Source organism: Pseudonaja textilis, chromosome 2, assembly GCF_049901715.1.
Source record: "Pseudonaja textilis isolate UNSWEBS1 chromosome 2, rPseTex1.2, whole genome shotgun sequence".
Taxonomy (NCBI): domain Eukaryota; kingdom Metazoa; phylum Chordata; class Lepidosauria; order Squamata; family Elapidae; genus Pseudonaja; species Pseudonaja textilis.
The window spans coordinates 140,892,749-140,918,765 of record NC_141991.1 but is presented as its reverse complement, the minus strand read 5'-3'; the positions used below and the strand labels follow the sequence as shown (position 1 = coordinate 140,918,765).

The following is a 26,017-nucleotide window of genomic DNA, read 5'->3' as shown; positions in this document are numbered from 1 at the left end:
GTTACTTCTTTATCTATCGTGGTTTCTTAGGGATGCAAGTAACACTCTAGTCAATTTTGCAAAGGTTATGCAAATGAGTCCATTCTTTGAATGCTACTGGCACTCCTAACTGATATTAACTGCACACTGATTAGCATTTCATTTCTCCTTCCCATCTGCTCCATGCCCCAAATGATTTTTCCCCCTGAATAATCACTTGATCATGAAGATGGATGTGATCAAGGACAGTTAATAAGTACAAGACAGCTTCTTTCCTTTCAATCCTTATGAATTACATTTAACTATGTGCAAATCCGTAATTGAAAACGATTCTTGAGATCACCTTTGTCTTAATGCCAAAATGGCAAAAACCAGGCAAAATCTTTCTTGCCAGGTATCTAATCCCAGTTATCACTTCTCTATAAACAAAAGTTTATTTTTAAACAGAAATCAGCTTGGCCTAAAACTGAATGCCATGGAGATTGTCATCTAAACAGTATTATTAACCATCATAATTAAATTCCTCAGTAAGGGTACATTAAATTCACTGAAATATTTATGCTATAAACTGACATCTTTCCAACTACACTAAGAACCAGGGTGCAGTAAATATCAAAATGTATACTTTCTAGAACTTTGCCCAGTGGTGGTCTGCAACTGGTTTAACAACTGGTTCTGTGAGTGAATGCAGGGTTCAAAATACAGCAATTTGAAGCTCAACTATTTACCTTCTAGGACAGCCCCAATAAGTAGAACAGCTGAGGCATGGAAATCAGCTGTGCCGCGCAAATCAGCTGAGCCAGAAAGACGGAAATATAGGATAGGATAGGGCGGGTGCAGGTGGACAGGGCCAGCTGATGGTCAGAACTACCGGATCACTAGAACCAGTCCAAACCAGCAGAAGCCCACCACTGACTTTGTCCCATGTTTTGCATCTCAAAAAAATTAAGCATAGGAATGCATGCAGTCACAGCAAACTGTACACAAGGATAATTAATATTAAGGAAACAATGTTTGCAAGAGTGCAGTCCAGAGTTTAAAAAAAAAGTAATTTTAATAAAAGAAATAAATAGAAAAATGCACGTGAAACTGGAGTTGAATTAAACCTGCGACACAAAATGAAGAGTTATGAAAACAGCAGACAGATTTGCACTGATTCTGCAGAAAATTTTTCCCCTCTACTTGCAATGGCAGGTGTGGGAGACATGCAAAGAGTTACCTGGAAACCTTTGACATTCAGATTTTTTTGACCCTCAGTGGCCACTTTCAGCCTAGAATCCAGTCCTTTCATCAACGATTCTGTATTACGGACATATTGCAAATCCCGGTAGGTCCGAAGATCCAGCACTTCCATGGATTGGGAGATGTTTTGTACCTGCTCAATGGAAAAAGAATACCAATGTTAGATTGGCAAGATCCTTCAACTAATAGTATGGATCATTTTATAGGATAAAGAAAGCCAGTAATAACCCAAGAACTCAGACAACTCTCTTCCTCAAAGGAATTTTGCATGGTAATGGATGAAGGGCCATTTTTGAACCCAATAATTTTGGAGCAAATATACTGATGATTTTCCCTTAACTTAATGACAGATGTCCTACTTGGGACCAATCCACAGCAGGCAAATAGGCAGAATCAAGCAGGATCCTTCCACTATGTTTTTTTCAGACCATCCCCCACTAGTTTTACAGACCAGATTGTTTCATATTCCTGGTTCAATAAGCTCACAGTGAAGCATCTTCCTCTGGGACCTTAGTTGAAACCTGCCGTCTGCAGCACCAGCTGGAATTCCAGCTCCTTTTGCCTGCTTTGCACCCGTGAAATATGGATGATAATAGAACCAGATGGAGCTGAATACTGATGAAAAGTGGAGAAAGGGAAGACAATGCTTCTTTAAACATTTGCCTTTGAAGGAAAGAGACATATTTAGGAAGGAGTCCCCCGCTTCCATCCTCTAGGGCAAAATATGATCCAGATTTGGCTCCAAACAAAAGCATAGGCACTGGAAGGTAAACAAATTGCAATGTTCTGGGTGAATCTTTGTTCCAAACTTGAAGTGAAACTTTTTTTTTTTCATTTTGTGCATACCCCAATTCCTTATCATCATTGCCTTTTTACAGGAGGATATATGCAGCATCACTAACCATGGTTTCCATTTTTGTAATAATATATGGGAATGACCTTGGGAGAAAGGAGGAAGAGGGACAATCAGGGGAATGGTCATTTAAGAGGTAGTTTTATCCTACAGAAGGAATGTAGGCATGGCATATATCTCAGAAGGAATTGAAATTTAGCTTCTTCAGCTACAAAGGGAACGGGGGAGTAATGCTCTTTTAAATTTGAAAGGTTTTCCTTTATAATAAAGTCAACTTAGTCCATCCAGTCATGCTTTCTGTTTGGATGACCATGCTATGCTGGTAGCATTATGTGTTTTCTATATCCTTTTGGGATTAACTATTGTAATGAAATGTACGAAGGGGTGAATTCCAGAAAAGAGGCAACTCACTCCAGATTTTATGTGTGGGAGAAAGAGGGTGAAGATAGGCCCTTTCTTATAGTTCATAGAGTATATTGCAGTTGCAAATGGAGACTTCAGTCTGATAAGATTTTGTCTAAAAGTGTGAATCAATAAAGAACTCAGCTTGGAAGAATCACCAGGTGTCATTCTTGGTTTTGGGCATGACAGCTATGACTGCAATATGTAACCTCTATAGAAGAAGGGGTGACAGAACCTGGGGGCAGAGTTAAGAGAGGCAACAGTTTAGAATCCCTACATAGCCATATGAAGCAACAGTCTAGAATCTCGACATAGCCATAATTAGACTAAGTCTACCTCCCCTTGAATTGTTAACCCTTATCTAACTCCAAGTGGGTGCTGACTATTAGCTAAATAGATTCCTGTGCATAGGACATTTAGCAATAAATCAGTTTAATTGGGCCTTCATGTATGGATGTGGTCTTTTGCACCTGACAAAAATCTAAGGACCACACTCAGATTTGGGCACACTATATCTCCAGGACATTCTCCAGGGAGCAGTAATTTTTTTTATACTTCTAGAATTGGAGAATAGAACAAAGCAGAACAGAACAGGCAGGAAGAGAGCTGATCCCTAGAGTGGTCAAGGGTCGGACATGACTAAATGGCTGATGGAGATGACTTCTAGAATTTGCATTTATGATCCCTTTTATGGAGTTTATACTAAGGTAATAAATACATGCGGTGCATGTTTTTCTAAGTCATATATTATGACTATTTTAGTTTTCTTTCTATCCAAACTACAATAATGAATAAATCTAAACATTTTTCAAGATAAGAGGTAGCCTTCACAGCCTACTGAGCCACAATATCCTAATCAAGATAAATATCAACCAAAGTTAGCATATTGTGCAAATGCACCTGCTAAATCAATACCTGACCTGGTTAAAAGCTTTGCAGGAATTCAGCCAGTATTTCTTGATATAACATTGCTGTTGCTGATTGGTAGACCACAAGGTTTTGTTTGCACAGAACTGATAAAACTCCATACAGCACTTTATCTACTGAACACTGTTTTCTTATTCTCCCATCAAATAATCCTACCTAATTTTCCTTTCTCCCACCTTCCTACAACAGTACTTGTTTATAAAATGCCTTCACAGCCATTTTCTTCATTTATCTATCAGAGTTTGCAGTAATATTGCATATTCTTAAAAGTACAACAATCTATCTCTCTCTTTTCCCTTTGCCTAATCCTAGGGACTCTGCTCCTGAGGTGGCAGTTATAAATATCTACCTATCTGTTAAGTTGGGCCACAGGGACAAGGTAAAGGATACTGCTGTCTAAGAAGGTCCTTCTCCTAGCCAGTAAGACTGGTTTCTTGAGTCCCTTGGCCTTTTGGTATTGGATGATTTCAATTGAGGCCCTGGGAATGAGTTTGGGTACAGTTTTTGACCTCTATAGTGATTATTGGCTTAGTCTGGCTTAACACTCTGAGACGGTGACATCTTGGGCCTTATTTTCTTCTCTGAGGTAATATATAGTGATCTCAATATGTAAGGTATTTCTTTTAGATTTTGCCATAGCCAGATCATTTTCTGATTCATATGGAATTAACTGTCACTTCTGACTTTTGCGGAGTAAAAGGGACTCCACAGAAGATTATTAGATGATGTGCCCCAAAGTCTCATTGCTTCGGATGAATTCTGGATTGGGGGTTTTGGCACTGATTTCAAGAGCAGTGTCTGGTTTGCTTGGTTTTTTTTAAACAAGTTTTATTCAGTTTTCCACATTTTAACATCTCTTTTTAGTGAACAACTTGATTACAGGTTTCACATATACATACAAATATGACCATAATTACATATTCAATTTTATATCCAGTTTCTTATCTTAACAATGCTTTTATACATTTTCTATTTTATTGTGTTATTCCAAATACTTATCTCATTATTTAATTCACTTATAGTAACTTCATAATCATTATGCTTTAGTACTTTTAACTGTCACATTTGTATATTTCATTCTAGTTAAAAAACACTTCTTCTATAAATTGGTTTCCCCCTGAAATATCAATATAAGTGCGCCACCTCGGTTACATATTCATTAATTTTCACCCCTTTTAAATCCCATTAAACATTTAGCATTATTACCTAAAACATTAAACTTAATAATCCCTTTAAAACTACATAGCATATATAAATCAGATTCTGCATGGGTTTCCCCCTTTTTAATTTCATTAATTTTTTCAAAGGAGAAGGATCTATTAATCTACTCAAACAGTGAAACAATCCTAAACCCTAAGGTTAATTCCATTTCAGCTCTCCTCCTATATCATTTCATTTATTTCAGTATATTTAATACACATATTCCATCAATTATTCCACATATTTAAACAAAAAGAAAACCAACATTCCAATCCTAAAAATATTTCAATATATTTAATAAGCTTATTCCATTATTTGTTACAATTATCTCTATGCATAAAGAGGAAGAGTATTAGATTCCACTATCAAAAAATAACAATTCTGTTTTCCATCTCATCAATCTATATGTCCCTATTTCATAACTATAAATTTATTTATATTACCCCCAATACCTTGTAGAATCCCCTTTCTGAATGTTAATCACCCGTTATCTCTATGTCTACTTAAGCAATATTTCCCTATTTTTTTATAATTCCCATATTTCTTTGTTCCCAAATCCTGTTTCTTGTCCCTCTTTTCTCCTTTATTCTTTCATTCCAGTTTTTAACACCCTCTCTATTTATAGCTTTCTTCCGCCCTTTTAATTTCTGCTGACTCTTTTTCCCTTTTTTAATTTTTCGGATATTCCCCTTTTCATTGAATTTCTTCAATCTCCTATATTTATTTCCAATTCTCGATGATCACTAAAAATGGCCTCTTATATAATTTGCTCTGCCTCCTCTTCTGCCTTTTGTCTTTGTTGTTCATATTCTGCAATTGCATTTTCAATAAATTTTAAAGCAAAACTCAGCAATTTACCTCGTTCTTGTAGTATTTCTTTCATTTTTCTAAGTTCCATTTTTAATGCCAGAAGAGATATCGCCATTTTACAACTTTCTAATTAGCAATTTAATCCAAATAGTGTCTTTAAAGTTTATTTCCAACAGTCAACTCTTATTTTCTTCCTCTCAAGTTTTAAGCCTCCAATGCCAAGTCTATATCAGAATCAATAATTAATCCAAGGGCAAAATCTTCCTATTTCTTTCTTTGTTACAATGTTTCAGTTTTTCAAAGTTCTTACTTTATTGTTCTTATTTTTTTCATACAGTTTTAAGAAACAGAGTCTTCTAAAAGAAAAACAAATTAAGTTTAGCTTAGAGGGCACTCCTTGTTATGCTAATTCTTCACACCCTCTTTTCTTTTTTCTTCTCTATTATTCAGAGCTTTTTAAAACCACAGTTTTCCAGAAAAAAAAGATCAAATCCAATTAATATTAAGTTTCTTCTTTAACAATCTATAGTTCAGCTTTATAGTGCCTATATAGAATCAAAATATACTTATCCAAATTGATTATATGATTCCTTCTCAGCTTCTACCTTTTACGGTTCAAAGCCCCACTACTGTCAACAACAATTCACTTATTTTTTTCCTCTTTCTCTTCGCCACTTTAAATCCTTTCTTAAAAATTCTTTAATGTTAATCCTGGGGGTATCTTTCATTTAATTATATTGTCCTGTTTCTCCTGCTGTTCATTTCTTTCTCTCTCTCCTGCACAATCTTATTTCAGTCTAATCTTCCCCTTCAGGGTGGTCATTTTAGACCACCACTTCAGGCATCTTCAGGAGGGAGTAATTGCCAAGCCGGGGAGGGGATTTGCGACTACCCTCTACCCAGCTGATGGTCTCCCCTTCCTCTGTCACCCCTACAAGGCAGTTTCTGCCCCAAATGGTCGATTGGGGCTCTCCGATGCCAAAGCATGGACCAGAGCCATGCACAATTGCAGTCAGTGATCTGTCTTCGGGGAGGCTCAAAACCGGAAGCCCAGTTTGCTTGTTTTTGACAGATATCACCCAGTTTCTAGCATTCCCTTCATTGGTAAGGTTGGGGGCAACTATAGAGTATCCTGAGAGAAACAATTAATCTGGGAACTTTCAGACAGGGTTCAAACCTAGATATGTGATGGAGATGGCATTGTTTGCTCTTTGATTATTTAAATGGGGATAGTCTGCTCCTCATATTCCTTTTATATCTCTTAGTATAATTGATATAATTTGATATAATTGACCATGGCATTCTCTCAGACCCCTGGGAGGGCTAGGACTGGAACCACTGCTTTATGCTGGTTTTATTCCTGTTTTAATGGGCTCTCAGTAGTTGCGGGCAAAGAGAGATTGCCCTTATAGGGTGCCCAGGGTTCAGTTCTGGGGAAAGTAATCTATATAGTATCATCAATACACTGAAGCTGTATATCATCAGTGCAGGAAAAGCCATCTATGTCTTTGTTCCACTCTCTGGAGGCAATTAGATGTAAATGGAATGAAACATTTTGAAGCTGACTTGTTGCTGTTTGTACATCTAGGTGTTCTGTTACCTCAATATGATCATCTGATAATTGAAGGGTAGGCCTATGTCTTGAGGGTGGGAGGCTCCTGGACTTGTGGTTACTGTTGGACAGACTGTTGGAGGTTATGGCAACATAGGGATTAGCCCAATATTGAGGCCCAGCTGGGGTGAAAGGATCTCACAACAGTAATTTCTGTCTTTATATCTATTTGTTTGGACTATTATAATGTGCTCCACAGGACTCTGCCTTTGAAGACTATCCAGAAGGTCCAGCTGCTGCTGAATCCAATAACCTATTTGTTAACTAGCAGTGTTAGTTATTAACATATGAACCCAATGTTGTAGGCCCTGCATGGCTTCTGGTTGGTTTCTAAGTGCAACTCCAAGTGCTGATTTTAATCTATAAAGCCCTATATGGCCTAGTATCTTCAGATATACCACCTCCAACTAGAAATAATCCACTTGATCCATATATCCCAGGAGGATAACAGATAAGCAGAGTTGGAAGGGACCTTGTAGGTCATCTGGTCCAACCCCCTGCCCAAGCGGGAGACCCTACACCATTTCTGATAGATGGTAGTCCAATCTCTTCTTAAAGGTCTCAAGTGATGGCGCTCCCATAACTCCCGAAGGCAACTTCTATTGTTTTCACTGTCAAAAAGTTTCTCCTTATTTCCAAGTTAAATCTCTCCTTGTTCAGTTTCTATCCATTATTCCTTGTCTGGCCTACAGGCGCTTTAGAGGAACTTATTTGGTTCTTCATTCATTCCACAAGGTGAAAGAGACTTTGTAATTGTTATTTTTCAGTATCCATTTGATACAACAAATCAGACTTGCCCCCACATTGCTGCCTATTCAGATAATATTAAAAATGGAGGTCTTCTGAAGGCCTGAAAGGTTGTGGTCTATGCACTACTGTGGATATTGATATTGTATTGCCTTGTGATGTCTTAAATGATTTATATGTTATGGGCTTAGTTCTTAATTTAGTGTTTTACTGGGGAGGATTTATTTACATTGGCTTGGGTTTGTCTTGTCACATAATATTTTTATTAATGGCTGAGAGTCAGATTTGATTTTAGTGGGCACAAATCTGATAGATAAATAAAATCCACAATTGACCTGAGGAATTGCAGACAGATATTGCTTATCTATCCCCTTGCATTCTGAAGCTCTTTTTTGCCTTGAATCTAAAGTTCTGTGCAGCCCAAATTCATACTAGCCATGCAAGGAAAAAACAGAATTAAGAGCCTTCTTGTAAGGCATGCTAGCTTTCTAAAGCTGAGCCCAGATTCTCCCATCACATGGCAGCTTACAGGTTTTAGCTGCAGCAATGGCAAAGACTACCTTTTCATCTGTTAAGCTGCCCGGTTGGTGGTTATAATTTTAATTTCCTCACTTTCCACATAAAACAAAATGATGTCATGGTGCAGGAAGAGACTAGGAAGCAGCCTTCTCATTGATTTTGCAGATTGTACCCTTGGTTGGGTTGGGCTGTTCAGAGGGAGTTTTGCGGAATCAGAACTGCTGAGAGAAGAAAAAGCATCATGGCAGCCATTGTGAAACAGATGGCAGCAGGAAATGAAAAGAGGGGAGGTTGATTGTGGTCTCTGTGATAATTAACCACTTCCACTACCTCAATATTTCAGGTTCTGCTTCTCTATATAAGAAACTGACATATGAAGGAGCATTCAGACACATATAGCTCCCTGGGCACTTGAAAGTGGCATAGCTCATTACAAGCTAATTATTTCTGTCTTCTTGCTTGTTTTGGTTCTAACTGGATCTTTCGTGGGATCCATTTATATAATAAAGCAAGCACAGAAGGCATTTTGACTTATTGGCCAACAACAAGAATTGGACTCGCTCTTAATTGAGTTTGTCAAGGAAAGACTTATATTCTTTCAGCATCAATTCCCTGAGCAGCAGTAAATGTATTCCTTTCCATTCTAGCTGGATGGAAAGGAAGGGAAGGGAAATTTTCTTAGTCTTTGCCTTCTGAAGCATGCAAAGTGATTGAAATAAGAGAGGTATTTATAGATCAGCTAGAAAACAGGAATTCTACCGATGTACCTCTTTGTTTAATAGGGCTTCTCCCAGACTCTCGTCTTGTTATGATTCAAGAAAATAAGCTGCAGATTGGTACACTGATTTGAAGGCCTGCCATACCTCATTCCATCTTTGTGTTCAAAGCATGCCCAGCCTATTTTATTATTAACACACTTTCCTTTTGCAATCTCATTTCATATAACTTCTAGGTCTTTTTCACATCAAGTCCAGGGCTTTCCAGTTCAGTTCAAGCCAGCTAGTGACTAAGCCGAGAGAATCCCAGCCCAGGCTATCAGAAAAGCCTGGGCCAATTAACACCACACTCATACAGGCAGATCTCAAAGTGGGCACCTTCCTTCTTGCCACATGTCCAGCACTCAATCATTTTATAAATGACAATTAAAAAAAAAATTAAAGGAATACAAAAAAGTGTTTCGGTCTAATGCAATCCATGAATTTTTTCCCTTGTAACTGTGTGCATTTGTTTTTGGGTTTACAAGGAATTTACTGTGCTAATCCAGTAAATGTATAGGTGTAATGGGCTGTTTCTGGGAAGCAAATGCTTCTAAAAGTAGCTTCTTCTTTTTTTTTTGAAAGAAGTGTAATATTTAGGATATTGCAGTGTATTACTGCTGCTTTGCAGGCAGAGATGAGACTGATGAAAGTGCCGGTGAAGTTGCAGAGATATGTAGTGGATCCTAGCATCAATTAATCAATCCCCAAATGTCTTTTGGAAGCCATTGAGTTGAGTGAATTACCTGGTTCCAGAAAGCTCTAAAGCAGAACCACCGCTAGGTTCTTTTTTAGCAGTAGACATTAGTTTCCCTACAAACTTCAATGAGTTTTGGTAGCTACAACAAAGTAGGAATGGAGCACTGAAAGGTTTCAGGAATATGCTGCTGGCAGATCCTTTGAAGCATGAAGGGGTGTCCAACCCAATTTTGTGTCAGTACAAGAATCAGGTAGATATGCTGTCAAAATGGAAAGGAATATGGTGGGCTTCACTAGGACAGGAAAAACACAGAAACATGGTGAAAAATGGTGAGGTGGTAAATTGACAGTAGTCAATCCAGAAATTTAGCAAATAGAGGGATAAAGGATGGGTGGTGCAGGTTATGCAATTTCAAAGGCATTTATAAGAGAGGGTCAAATGGTGAGAGTCATGACATCATGATGCAAGCTCCACCTCCAACCCTTCTGAATATGTATCACATACAAAAAGGATGAGGCTTGCATTGCTACACTTATATTGTCATTTTGATGGTAGCACTGAATCTTGGAAATGCCTATGGCTTCTGATTTATCTGAGCCATGAAGTTTGCTTTTTCTCATGAGATAGGCCTTTTCCATGCTGATTCCATGTTTTCTCAATAGAACTGAAGCGACTCCTACTTCACTATTACTGTAAATAACCAATAAAAAGGTAGTCTGCTTTATGAGACATTGCAATTATTATAATACGAACTGTATGCTACTAGCAATTAACCTGCATTATAATTACTCTATATAGGTCTTTTATAGAAACATTCAATTCCTTTTGAGAATAGTGTACAAATTTCCTCCCTTTTTCCACATGTAAATGTATATATTGATCATATTTGAATAATGGCCAATTATATGCTTCCATTTGATCATGGAAAGATAAGTAGGAACTCTATGAAGTCAATCAAACTGAACTGGGTGTGTGTATTGTGTAATTCTTCACATTGTAGAAAGGCAGACATTGACTGGACCTGTAAGAAAATGATTATTTTTGTACAATATATTGCTACCTTCATTAACAAGTCACATATATTAAAGGCAGTACATTGTTATTGGTATAAGACCACCAGTATTTGTGCAATGTCATGACATACTGACAATGAATGGCTTCATGCCATATTTGTGTGAATGGATAAAAGATGGAGCGTCTGAGATCTATAGTGGTACCTCAGTACTCATTGTTAATTGGTTCAATGACTACTAAAAATGATGAGTAACAAACAATTTTTCCCCATAAGAAATAATGTAGTGAGTCACAAGGCAGCTGACAATAACAAGAAGAAATAATGTAGTGAGTCACAAGGCAGCTGACAATAACAAGTTCTGGCTTGTACATTGAGTATCAAACAAATAATGAGTACTGGGACAAAATGTTTGTGTCAAAGTGCATTGAGTACCAAATTCAACAAGTTTCAAAACAGTTGACTATCTGCTTTGTAAGGTACCACAGTACTCAAAGCAGACCAAAAAAAAAAAAAAAGGCATTTTGGTGGGAAATTATAAGATCCATCAAACTTTGTTGGAAGTGTAAAATATATGGAGACTGGATTGAGACTTCTATATTTATTATTTTAAAGATATATGTTATGATTGTAATGTTTTATGCTGTAAGCCACCCAGAGCCAATTTCGTTAAGATATGGGAAGCAAATAAATTTGATAAATAAATAACAAAATAATAATAAAAACTAGAGAACCAGTGCCTCGTTGGATCATCATTTCAGAGATATTTCCTTACCAGATTCCTCAATAACTTCTACAGTGACAAAGCTTCTAATATACTGTTTTTATTGGGAACAGTTGAGATACATTCAGAACTGTATCTGCCTTGAAAATAGCCCATGTTGAACTATTAGTACAGGAAATGTTTTATAATTTTGTATTATGTAATAAATTGTTTTACAATAATCTTCATATCATAAAATGCTTTATAAAATGTGCCAAATTTCAATTCCATGGGAATCATGGACCTTGCATTTTGAATGCATTCTGTAAGTTAACCTATTTGAAGTATCTTGTTCCAAAAGTTTTGCCCTATGGTGCATTCTTTTACCTAGTTAAAGATTACAGGAATCAGTGTTTTAGTAGAATATAGATTAAACAGTAAAAGTGCTAAACCTCCATTTGTTTCAATGCTGCTGAATCACCGCATAAGTGTATGTGTCGGGGGAATACTGAAGATGTTTTCTTGCCCTTAGCATCACACTTCCAGCTTCAATTTCTCCATAAAGTTGCATGATGGGGAAAGAAGAAGTAAGGTTACCACTTGAGCGACTGAAAGCTTTATCTATTTATCACAGGAAATACCTCCTCAGAAATCTTAATGAAGATACACAGGGGTCAATCTCAGTGTTTAGACAGAAGAGGTCCAAGTTCCTCTACCTTTATTAAAAGAAATAAAGGGCAAAAAGTAAACCAGATGCAGTGTGACTGGGGAAAAAAAAATCTTAGAAAAGTTTCCTTTGATTGTTCAAGGTTTACATAAGCCACCATCTCAACTGTAATGGCCTGCCCCACCTTGACCTTCGTTTCTTGCCATTTTGTTTCCCTGTCCAGCAGGCCTCCATTTTGGATTTGGGCTCCTTTGCAGTATAGAAGGCTAGCATCAATGGCTCTATTTCAGTTTGAGTCTAAGTGAACCCCTTCTGCTACCTCCTGGGATGTTGTGCACTTTTTAGCACCATTATGTAAACGTTTTAAAGAACAGGCTTCCCTCAGCACATTTTTAAGACTCAGCATTGCAACTTTTTGCTCAATTCCCTTCAGCTGGTACTTGCTTTCTTCCTCCTTCCCATCCATCACTGGAGTATACCTTTTTATTTTTTTATTTTTTTACATGAAGCAGACGTTTTCCCTCTTCAATTCAGCACAACACAAGCTATAAAGCTCTTTTATTTCAGGAGCCTTAAAGAGACGATTGCAATTCGTATTCTTTAAATGGATGTTTATTTATTAACGTTGCCCTAGTTGGTACTTTACAGCCATGGCTGTGGCCTCTGAAGGCAGCTATTTAAGAGGCATTTTGCAGCATGTTATAATAAAAGTTTAATCGGCTACCAACCCCCAATTTCTTTATATATGTAGGGGTAGAGGGCGCATGACAAAGCAGGGAAAAAAGACACGAAGCACAGCTTGCATACAGGGCTATGGAGAGTCATTTGAACACATGCACACACATCTATGCGTTAAGTAGTGGCATTCACAGCTTGAAAATGACATTGAATTCAATATTAGTGACAAGGGAGGCGGGTACTCTCTGTCTCCACTTCTTTTTTTTTGTAGATAACCAGAACTTAAGTATAATTAATTATTCAAATTAATCCCAACTAAAGAAATGGCAACCTTGGTCAATCTAGTGATTGCTGAATGACAGTCCCAACGTTTCTCCCATCGGCAAGCTGGTTGAGGTTATTTAGCATCATCTCTAGGATACTTGTGCTCCATTTTTAATAGGGGCACCATTGCAAGAAACCAGAGCAGTTTATTCTTAATATTCTTCCTCACATTTTAAGAGTAAGGGCAGGACTTAAGGAGTCAAAGAGCAAAGTTCAAGATCATCATTCTTTGGCTGAGCTTCTGATAGCAAGGCTGCTTATCAAGACCTAGTATAACCTTCTGGAAGACACATAGGTCTCCTTGAATTCTTGTAGCTTAGTCTTTTTTAAAAAAACAGTACCTCATATGCTATGATTTATCCTTGATTCAGCCTTTCATACATCCTGCGCTCATTCTCTGTAACAGGTGGACATCCTTAAGCAGCTTTTGGTTGTCAGGAGGGTAACACTTTAGCCTGATTTGTAGATGACAACTGTAAGTTTAAATTTAAGACTTCTGTCTCTGGAGTTGTGTATTCCAAGTTCAGTTCAAAGATATAGGAGCAATGAAAAGAGAACAGAAGTAGCACTAAAGGTAGTCATGGAACCACAGTTTTTTAAAAAAACCAGCGCTCATCTTTTCACCATTCTGTTGAGATATGTTTGAATTCTATTCAAATGAGGGTAATGATTTCTACATTTGTATTGCTACATATAAATGAACTTGGGCATATTTTTCATGAAGTTGCATCTCCACGTTCTATTTCACCCTCTTCATACTGATCTTATCTCTCCAAAGTGACTGGAAAATGAGGCTCAAGTCTCCAGAGAAAGCTTAGGACACATAATAAATGAACGAATGTGTGTTTGTGTATTAAGTATGTCCCAAACAACTTCTGGAGAGAATATTGGTGCATGCAAAGAAGAATTGAAGACTTCAACTATGAATCCTTCTGGAGGATGTAAACAAGCCTTGCATTCTCCACTTGAGCTATTCTTTTAAGGATCAGTGGTCTGAGCCAAGCTTGTTGGTTTATCTATGAAAAGGGCAGTTTCCTTCCTTTATCTATCTCCCTTCCAAGTATTTCTATCTCAGTCAAGGTCAGAGAGTCACTTTGCAACCTGAGCCTCCTGGGCTCTAGAGGAAATTTATAGCTATGTTGTTCTGCATCATCACATGGAAAGCTTTTCTCACTGGTCCCCGGCAAAACTGCCTTTGTGGCTTTCTATGAGGAGAGAGATCTGACGTTGGAAAAGATTTATCTTGAGCAAGACAATACTAGAAGACAATTCCTTTCCTTGGACTTGATAAACGCTTCCTCCCAAAGTGAAGCCTGTATATATCTGAGATGTAAAGGTCACTGGATGGATTACTCCCTTAAATTGCCCGGCCATGTAATAGATGAGAGAAGGAACAACAGCTGCCTTCTCAAAAACAACAACAACCCTGTATCTTTCCAGATAGTAAAGTCAGCAGTGGCCCTGTTTGTACCCCTACTGTCACAAGAATCAATGACATCCTATCTTTGAAACTTCCTCCCAAGAGACAGGTCAACTCATACCACTTTTTTAGGCACAAGCTGAAATTCTTTTAATCGGGTTTTTGTAAGTTCCATCAGGTAGACCAGACCAAAACAATAACTATAACTATATTTAATAGAGACAGGTTATAATAACAGAACTTTGCAAGCCTGATTGTGCTGTACATCCTACTCCTCACAGTTCAATGAATTACTGAGATGTCTGCTTCTAAACTTTATCTGAGTGTTCTGAACTTTAAAATGCTTTAGCTCTTTTTGCCTAGACAAAGGTTTCTGCATATTTCTGTCAAGGTCATCTCCCTGACTCACTACAGATGTTCTAAAGCAGATATCAGCCACAAATCAAGATGCTTTAAATTGTACTACTGTCCTGGATAGTGGGTTGGATTTGGAAGCTTTAATAGCTCCCTGAATTTTAGAATACAATAATTCTAGGTATAGGTAAACTAGAATTTTCTATCAGATATGACTGTGACTGATCAACTAAGGTGAATTTTTGAAGGAACTTACAGCAACCAATGGAGCATTGACCATCACTGATTACTAGCTTTGATAGTTATGACTATCTAAAGCAGGTGGTCAAACTCCCAGCCCATGGGCCAGATGTGTCATGTGCTGGCCATGCTCATGCCCAGTTTAGCGAAGAGAAAAAAAGTCCCGATATGTGTGACGTCACCGTGACGACGTGAATTTGACACCCCTGACCTAAACAAACACTGATAACAAATCTTACATTTCAATTGCCAGGGAGAAAAATATGGAGGCTACTGTTCTTCTGTCCAAGCTTGTGAAGTCACCAAAAAGTTCTGTTTGGTTATTATATGACCAAGAAATCAGTGGGACCTCCATACTACCACTATTTTCACTTCCTAATCTTCCATAAAGAAGCCAAACTATTGTAGTTTTCAATATTAATAGATCTCTCTGAGTGTATGCCTTCAATAATTTTTTGACTCCTAGCAACTCCCTGGACTAGTTCCTGAAGTTTTCCTGGCAAGGGTGTTTGTTTGTTTTTTAATTGGTTTGCCTTGGCTCCTTCCTAGAGTTGACAGAGAAGGACTGGCCCAAGGTCATCTCCTGGCTTTGTGCCTAAGATAGGACTAGAACTCACAATCTCCTGGTTTGTAGCCCGATGCCTTACTCACTACTCTCATAGATCTTTGCCATTCTTGAAATGCAAGAACACCACGAGCCAATCTAACTTCCCTTCTCTCTTTCCAGCAGTCTAATAGGGGAATTGAAAGAATTTCATTCAATCAGTCCTCTAGTTCTTGAGCTACAATTATTCAATCTCCTTAGTCCCATCATTTTTTTAAGAATAAAGAAAATAAATTGGTAGCATTTCTAGCCTCCTTCCATATGCTTTTCAGTAAACAGTCTGTTTCTATTTGACAGTTTGCAACAGCAACAATTAAAAAAAAAACCTTAAAAGTTGCTTTATGAGGAGTTTTCAGTGATGATTCATGGCAAACTAGATGTCCCTAAAGGAGCAGGGGGGACAACATTGTGGCAAAGATCAGAAATGAAATCTGGCCAGTGAAATCTCTCCAGAAAAAGGAGAGATAGTGAGTTGCCCATTTGTACTCCAGATAGTTGCTCCTTATGAGTAATCTGAAGGAATTGAGATTTTTGTGGTCTGCTCATGAGTTGAACATCTGGGAATGATGAAATTTCAATCAAGCTCACAGCCATAACGCAGTTAATATGAACATAAGGGTATGTATGAGCCTCATTTATTAAACACTTTAAGATATAACTGATTTATGGCTAAAGAAAGATTTTCTGAGTAGCAAGATAAAATTTCTACTTGGTGAGTTTTTTTCTGGTTTATAACCAGGGATGGGATTCAAAAATCCCAACCACCAGTTCTCTGCCCGGTTGCTGGGTAGGTGTGGCTATGGTGGGCATGGCCCACCAGAACTTCCAGGAGGGCTATTTTTTGCCTTCCCCAAGAGTCCAGAGGCTCTGGGAAAGTGAAAACAGCCTCTCCTGAGTTCCAGAGTCCCTCCAGAAGCTGGAAACAGGCCCATTTCTGGACTTCCAGAACTTCTGGGAGGGTCATTTTTTGCCCTCCCAGAGCCTCAGTGCAGACCCTGCACTTACCTGCGTCCAAAATGGGGGAGAAGGCGGAGCCACGTCGCTGCGATACAGCTGCAATCTCGGGGCTCTGAGATTGCAGCTGATATCTTCACCCCTGGTCGGTCCTAATGGACCTGAACCGTCCCGTAGAGATGGTGATAGTAAGGGGTGCGTTCTGCTGATCCCAAGGACATCACAAAGTCCCTGGTTGATCCAGAAGAAGCCCTTTTACCATCGGCGGAGAGGCAGCCTTTAAGCTGCTGAAGCTGTGACAGCTCCGGAAGGAAGAGGCAGAAAGAGAAAGTGCATCGGCTGGTGAGAATCTTTTTTGGCGGGGGGGGGGTGGACGACACTCAAGGACACTTTAAAATGAGAAGAATCCTGTAAGACTTTGGACAAAACCTGATGAAACTGATTTAGCGGCGATTTTTTAAAAAGAATGTCAAACTGAGGCTTGGCTTTTTACTTTTACTTTTGTTTTCATTGAACTTCCATTGTGATCTAGTAACTGTAACTAGACTGGTTTTTTCTCTTATATTTACCTAATTTTTCTTTCTTTTTTTCTTCTCCCTTTTGACTGTTAATAGTTTTTTTTTTTAGAACAGAGGCTCCCTTTAGTAATTTTTTTCCCCTTAAATATATATATATACACATGTATATTTCTTTTTTTTTATTAGGCTTTTTGGGGAAAGAAGGGGGAGTGGATTAAAGAAACTTTGTAACACTGCCAACTAGAGGCTTGAAAATACTTTATTGGAAGTTGAGAGGGCTGTGAAGAAATCCTTTCTCAAGGACACTGGAACTTGATTAGATAGAGGGAAGAACACTGGAGAATGTTTTAACAGGTGTTCTTTGGAACTTCTATTATTAATGGAGTACTTGAAGCTTGGCTTTGGAATTTGTGGAGAAGCCAAAATAAGAGCCTTGGATAACTAAATAAAATGCAGTGTGCTTTCTTTTTTACCTTCTTTTAGCTGTTCCATCCCTCCTCTTCAATCCCACAGTATCTTGTAATATTTGTATATCTATTCTTTTTCTTGTTTGACTTTATTTTTATTTTTATTTTTCCTCTTAAAGGGAAAGCCTCAGAATGCTTTTCCTTTTTCCTTTTGCTTATTGGGATTTTTGCCTTTTCTATTTTCATCTTTTATTTATTTTTATGGTTATTTTTTTTTTATTTTTTGAGACCTTATAATTGGATTAGGGTGTGAAGAACCTGAAGAATTCTTTTTTTTCTTTTTTTTATCATTGCTTTTTAATATTATTGGGTTTTATTCTCTTTTTCTTTTTTTTATTATTCTTAATGTTTTTCTTCTTCCCAACTGGATTATAATTGGTTACCTTATTATTGGATTAAAGGAGCTTAAAGATCCTGAGTTATTCAAATGAGTAAGAAAACTTTACCTTCTGGCAGTTCAACTTCTGCTCCTGCTTCTCCATCAACTGGAGGACGACTATCAATAATGGCGAAGCAAGATAAAGTACAAATGGACCTAGCGACGATTATACAAGGAATACAAGAACTCAAAATGAGTATTGACCAAAGAACAGAGAGTATTGAACAAAGAATTGCAAAGACTGACGAAAAAATTGAAAATTTTCAACAAATGATGGCGAAACAGGAGGAGAGACTCCAAAAAATTGAGAAAGACAAACAAAGAGATGAGACAATTGGAAATATTGTTAGCAAATTAACAATGGTGGAACAAGATATAACTGGAATGTTGAAGTGGGAGATGGATAGGTCAGAATTTTATCTCAGATTTCAAAATATAGAGAAAGAAAAAGGACAAGATTTGGCGGCTGTAATGATAGAAATTCTGGAGATAACAGAGGAAAAGATGATGGACAGAGTAGATGAGATATACCGTGTCTTCACAAGATATGCGATGAGGAATAAGCTACCAAGGGAGATTCATGTCAGATTTACTAAAAAGACTATTAAAACACAAATATTACAAGTCGCAAGAGATAAGGTGTTGAAATACAAAGGTAAAGACATTGTGGTTTTAAAACAAGTGCCCAGAAGAGTGAGAGAGATGAGAAGAGAATATCAATTTTTGACCAAAAATTTATTGGAAAAAGAGGTGAATTATAGATGGTTGATTCCGGAAGGATTAATGTTTATATGGCAAGAACAGAGACACAGAATCGACTCAATTGAGAAAGCAGAAACATTCTACAATGAATTTTTTGGAAGAAGAGAAATAGAGACAGAAAAAGAGACCATCTCAACTGAACCTCAAGAAGACCAGATGGGAACGGGGAAAGAAGTAGGTGGACAAATGGAGACCAAAGAACAATGTGACCAAAGATCTACAAGAACTGTTAGACCTAAATACAAAACATAACCATGGAGAAAAAAAAATTGATTTCTATGAATATAAATGGATTGAACTCAGATATTAAAAGAAGAAAAATCTTTCATAAATTAGAGAAGTTAAAATTTGATATAATTTGCCTACAAGAAGTACATATTAAAAAATTACATCAACGATTATTGGTACGACCAAAACTGGGGAAAATTTTTACTTCCTTGACTAACTGTAAGAAAAGAGGAGTGGTCCTGTACATTAAAGAAACTATTGCAGCAAAATTGATTTATACTGATGAAGATGGAAGAGTATTAATAGTTGAAATAGTGGATAACAATATAAAAACACTGCTTGTTGCAATTTATGCTCCGAACGAAAAACAAGAAGAATTTTATAAAAAGTTACATATGAAATTAATTGGACTGGACCATGTCAATATAATTATGATGGGAGATTTTAATGGAATTGTAGATAATAAATTGGACTATACAGTGACAGCATTAAAACAAAATAGAAAGACTCTCCCTAAATCCTTTTTTAAAATGGTAGATGAATTAAATTTAAAAGATATATGGAGAGAAAGAAATGGTAAAAACCCAACAATATACTTTTTATTCAAATAAACATTTATCATGGTCCAGAATAGATATGATTTGGACTTCATCAGAATTAATATCCAACATTCAAGAAATAAATATAGAAACGGGTATATGGGCAGACCATAATCCAATGACAATTAAATGGAAAGGACAAAGAAGAAGATCTAGATGGACATTAAACAATGCTATTTTAAAGGAAAAAGACTTTACACAATGGATGGGCAAAGAATTGGCTTTCTTCTTCAGTGAAAATAAAAAAGAAGATACTTCAATGCAGAATGTTTGGGATACAATGAAGGCATATGCGAGAGGATTAATAATGGATTATACAAAGAAAAAGAATATTAGGAAGAGGCAAACTATTAAAGCTTTAGAAGATGATTATAAAAACTGGAAAAAGAATTGCAGAATATGCCACAGAAAAAGATATTAAATTCAAAATGGATATAATTAAACATAAGATGGGTCAGGCAGAGAAAGAAGAATTGGCACAAAAAATTAGTAGTGCTAAACAGAACTATTTTGAAGATGCAAACAAACCAGGTAGATGGCTATCATACAAATTGAGAAAGGAGAAAGAATCTAGGAAAATAGTACAGTTAATAGATGATCAAGGCCAAATGTGTTATGGTAATAAGGAGAAAAAGACAATTATCCGAGACTTTTATGGACAATTATATAAGCAGGAGGATTTTGATGAGGAAAGAATTAAGCTTTATCTACAAAATGCTAACCTACCTAAGATATCTGAAGAGACTGAAAAAATGTTAGAAAGTACTATAACAATGATGGAACTAACGGAAGCATTTAATAGGCAGAATAATGGAAAAGCACCAGGCTCAGACGGGCTCCCGGCAGAATTTTATAAAACATTACAAAAATTGTTGAGCATTCCACTGTTAGAAGTTATGAATGAAGCCATGTTAAATAAGAAAATACCCAAAAGAAGCTTATATCACACTTATTCCAAAAGAAGGGGCTGATCCATCACAAATTAAGAACTATAGACCTATTTCTTTACTGAATGCAGATTATAAAATTTTTGCTTCCATCTTGGCAGAAAGGCTCAAAAGATATCTAAATAACTTTATTCATCCTGACCAGAATGGATTCCTGCCAAAGAGACAAATTAGGGATAATATGAGGGTAATTCTGGACACCTTGGAATATTACGAGACGCATCCTGAAAAACAAATGGCTTTGATATTTTTAGATGCCCAAAAGGCATTTGATAATGTGAACTGGAGATTCATGTTTTTGTTATTGGAACAGATGGGCTTTGCTAGAAAATTTATTCAAGCAATAGAAGCCATATATGATAAACAAACGGCAAGAGTAATGATAGAGGGAGATTTTACAGATTCTATTAATATAAGAAAAGGCACAAGACAAGGTTGCCCATTATCACCTTTGTTATTTGTATTGACTTTGGAAGTGCTGAATAGAAACATTAGAGAGGACCCAAATATAAAAGAAATGAAAAATAAGAAGGAGGAATTTAAATTGCAAGCCTTTGCAGATGATTTGGTTTTTATTTTGGAAGATCCTCTAGGAACAGCTTTAAAGCTACTGGAAAAGATAGAGATGTATGGTGAGATGGCGGGCTTGAAAATAAACAAAGATAAAACAAAGATCTTGACAAAGAATATGTTATTAAAACAAAGAGATGAACTGGCAGATTTATTGAAAATTCAAGTTACGAATAAGGTTAAATATTTGGGGATACATTTGACGTCAAGATGTACTACATTGAAAGAGAATAACTATATTAAACTTAAACAACATATAGCATCTGATTTGAAGAAATGGGAAAATCTACAATTGTCATTGATAGGTAGAATTTCAACAATCAAGATGAATATTTTACCCAGAATTTTATATTTGTTTCAAACCATACCAATCAGGCTTGGTAAAGATTACTTTGAAGAATTAAATAAAATTGTGTTGAAGTTTATATGGCAAGGTAAGAAAGCCAGAATAAAATTAAAACTTCTACAAGATGCTAGAATTAGAGGAGGTTTTGGCCTTCCGAATTGGGAGTTGTACTACCAAGCTGCAAATTTAATGTGGGTTAAAGAATGGCTAACATTAAGAAAGATTAGATTGTTGACATTAGAAGGACATGATTTATTACTGGGATGGCATACTTTTCTGTGGTATAAGGGAATTAAATCGCAGGGCTATTTTAGAAGGCATTATATAAGGGAGTCTTTATGGTTGAATTGGGAGAAAATTAAGAGAAAATGTTATTTGAAAATCCCAGTCTGGTTATCAACTATTGAAGCCTTTTCTTATCCTATAATATATGAGAAGGAACAAACAGTTAGATATGGGGAAATATTGGATGAAAAGAGTGAACTTAAAACAATGCAAAAACTAGAAGAACAAGGCATAAAGATGAATTGGTTTTCATATGCGCAAATACATTCAAGGTATCTTATAGATTCTAAAGCGGAGGGATTTTATGATAAATTGACTGATTTAGACAGGATCTTGACAGGTACTGATGAAAAAGTGATTAAAAATTATACAGTTATTTCTTGGAAATTTTATTAGAGGAGGAACAAGTTAAAGAAACAATGATTGTTTGGGGGAAGAATTTTGGATATGGGATTGATTTGGAGAAATGGGAAAAATTGTGGTCTCAAAATTATAAAATGACAATGTCAACAGCTTATAAAGAAAACTTGTATAAGATGTTTTACAGGTGGCATTTTCCCCCGACAAGAATTGCAAGAATGTTTAAGAACAAATCTGAAAAGTGCTGGAAATGTCATCAGATACCTGACTCATACTACCATATGTGGTGGACTTGTGAGGGCGCTAGAAAATATTGGACTAAGATTCGCATATGGTTGGAAAAAATGACAAAGACACATATAGACTTGAAACCAGAGATTTTTTTATTGGGAATCTTACCTGATATATATAATAAAAATTTGAAGCATTTGATTGTAAATATAATATGTAAAACAGCGGCTAGGATTGTATTTGCTAAAAAATGCAAGAGTGAGAAAACTCCATCAGAGGAAGAAATTATTAAGAAAATATTGGATTGTGCTGAAATGAGTAAATTGACATTTGAAATTAGAGAACAAGAAGATAAATAATTCTATGAAGTTTGGGATCTTTTTTATCAATGGTTAGATAATAAAACATAATAGAATATTCAGATTTAGCATTAAAAAAATTTTTTTCCTTTTTTTTCTTGATATTATCTTTATAAAAGATTATCAAGATAGATTTGGTATGATCTTATGATTTATTGCAAAATAAACTAAGTAAACTATAGTCATCTCATTAAAATATGAATTAACAAAATTATAGATAAATGTTTTTTTTAGTGATGATATTAGGTTATACAATTATTGATTGATAATATGAGCTATTATGTAATATATTAGTGACTAGGAAATGGATGCACAAAAAAAAGTGGTAAACCAATCGATGCACTGTTTGTAAATTTATGAAGAAGGATGATATTTTTATGTTTTATGTGGTATGTCTATGTTGTTTTGTTGTTAAAATAAAAAAAAAAAAATTTAAAAAAATGGGCTGCATGGAGACTCCTGGGAGAGGAGGGATGGGTGGGGCCAGTGGTCAGTTCAACTACCGGTTCGGTGAACCAGATGTAAATTTCACCCAAACTGGCCCAAACTGGCTGAATCCCACCTCTGCTTATAATGGAATAAAGAAAAAAAAATTTAAAAATTAAAACTTGGCAAAAAACTTAACAGGAGTCAATGTAAGAAATTTAAAACAGATGAAGGGGATAGTTATTTTGAAAGGGTTTTTTTTCTTCTGAAAATGCCTTTGAATAAATTGGAATTTAAATAGACTAACAAACTGGACTTTCATGTGACTCTTTGTTTACTATTAAAGAGTGTAGATAATTAATGGATTCTACAAAACAAAAGATAAAAGTAATACAAGTTAGATTGTGATGCTGCCTATAACTGTGGAGACATTGACTGTGATGCTGACTATAATTAAGGAGTGCTACTTGAGATGAAAATATTAAGGGAACAGAAAAACAAAGTAAAGTGAAAAGGAAGGGAAGCTTGCCTTTCTTTTTTTTCCTTGAAGACACCTTCACTTTTGGATTATAATATCATAAAGGCAATCATCAGAAAAGTGGCAGAAATAGAAAGGAACAGAGTATTGCTAGAACAACCAACAGAGAGGAATTACTCCAGCTTTGCTTCTGAAATTATCTGAGTAACTGGGCAGTAAATTAATGGAATTATTTGATTCTAAATTGAAAGTGTTTGAAAAAAAATGGATAAATGACTTGTCAAAATGAAAAAGGAGATGAAAGAAAAAGGTAAGAATATGGAAAACTGTAACAAGAGTCTGGGGATATAAAACAAATCAATTGCAAATTGGAAATTTTCAGAGTAACACAGAAATTGGAAAAAAAATAGATAATCTGGCTCTACTGGAATTGAGAAAGATCTTTGAGATTTTGAGCAATGCCATAAAGTTTTATTAGAAGAAAAATATTATTAAAATTTTAGTCCTTTTATTGACATGAGGATTATTTAGTCAGAAATTGAAATATAGAATATTAGATTTTTGAGAATAATGTTCCAAGGACTGTTTTAATGCACTTTCTCAGGAAGAAGACATAATATCAAATCTTGCAGCAGCATTTTAATACAAGACTGAAAAATGATAATACAGGTATAATTGTTTTTAAAGAAATTCCTAATAGAATTTTACATAAGAGAAAAAGGGGAGAAGGGTTTTGACTGGGAGATTAAAGCAGAAAAAGGACAAATTTCAATAGGACAAATTTGAAGATGTGATTTTTTTAAAATTGTTAAACAGCAGGCATTTCAAATGAATTCTTGACAGGTGATGGATTCAGTCAGTTCGCACCACTTTGGAAGAACCAGTTGTTAATTTTCTGAGCAGTTTGGCAAACTGATTGTTGGAAGAAATCATTAGGCCAGAGAACCAGTTGTTAAATTACTTGAATCCCACCACTGAGGTGAGGGAATTCCTAATAAAATTCAAAGAGGAATTTAGGAGACTCAAATGGAGGTACCATACATAAAAATTCCAACAGGTCCAAGAGGAAACTTATTGGTATGATACTGAACTAGGCATTACAGGTATTGATTTTCTAAAATTTTGGCTTGATTATGTATTACAAATGATTAACATGGAATATAAATGAAGTACAAAAAAACAGGAAAAAAATCATATGATAAAATTAAATGAGACACATGTTTTTTAAAAAATGACATTGTCAAGCCCCAAGGAAATCAGGAGATTCAGGCTGTTCAAATAAGTATAAGTATTTATTTGCAAGCTTAAACTCTCTACAAAAATCTGAGCTACTAACGGTCAGGGAAATGAGCAGAAATTAAGGCATTCAAGGTGGGCTGGACTTAGAATTCTCACAGGCACACAGGGACTCATCACTTATGATGTGTTTGACCCCTGCCCCGCACTCAGCCTGGTCATCTCCTACAGAGGCAAAATATTTGATTGATAAAAATTTGGGTGAAAAATGTACTTCAGCCGCAGATGGAGTTATTCTTTATATGAATATCCAGATAAAACTAGAACGTGTACTGACTGGTGAACATGATGACTTGTTGGGGTAGAAATTTATTCATTTTATTTATTAAATTTATATGCTGCTTATCTTGTGGTTCAAGGAAATTCTGAGTGGCTTACAAGATAATAAAAAATACAGATATAAAAACAATTCTAAATATAAAAAAATGATTGAAATTATAAAAAAATTTTAGAGCTAATTTGCACAGGATTAAAACTTTGATATTGGGAATTTTTGCCCAAAATGAGGTCCAAGTATGATTTTATAAAGGGCTTATCGAGAAATTAATACATTTTTCTTATGAAAATTGATGTTTGATAAGAGATTAGAATGGTTTCTCCACAATTGGTTGGAATTTTTAAGAAAAATATTAAAATTACTCAAAGCAAATTACTAAAAATTTGATTTGAAGGACAGTTTAGAGCGGCTTAATAAATGAAAACAGAAAATAAATTCAGTTCAAGAGAGATTGATTTAGTGGTTAAGGTGCTGACCTAAATATCAGGGAAATTGGTTAACTTATCATGAGTTACTAGAATTTTGTCAAGGGGAATGTAAAATAGTATCAAGAGAAGAACAGGTGGCAGGGGGATATAGTTGTCAATGGTTCCAATTATTAGAAAGATTTAAAATAGACAAAGAATTTATGGTTTTGGACATTCTAAAACTAGATTTGAAAAAGAATTGTGTACAAATGATGAACATATAATTGCTAAAATGTATAAAATTTTTATTGATATTTGAAACAGAAGAATAAGAATGCATAGGTAGTACTCAAGTAGGTTACTATAGGAGAAAGTGGTAA

The 26,017-nt window shown here is 35.8% G+C and overlaps 1 protein-coding gene across 4 annotated transcripts in view; it reads right to left on the bottom strand.

Annotated features, from left to right (window-relative positions):
* The window catches only part of OLFM2 (olfactomedin 2), a 259,829-nt gene that overhangs the window by 44,052 nt on the left and 189,760 nt on the right, over positions 1-26,017 (bottom strand). For 3 of the 4 annotated variants that reach the window (XM_087925520.1, XM_026713833.2, XM_087925521.1), the window contains one exon: positions 1,199-1,357. In XM_087925520.1, coding sequence (XP_087781646.1) covers positions 1,199-1,357 — 159 coding nt within the window. The remainder of the gene's footprint in view (positions 1-1,198; positions 1,358-26,017) is intronic. The other variant, XM_026713834.2, reaches the window with a different exon arrangement.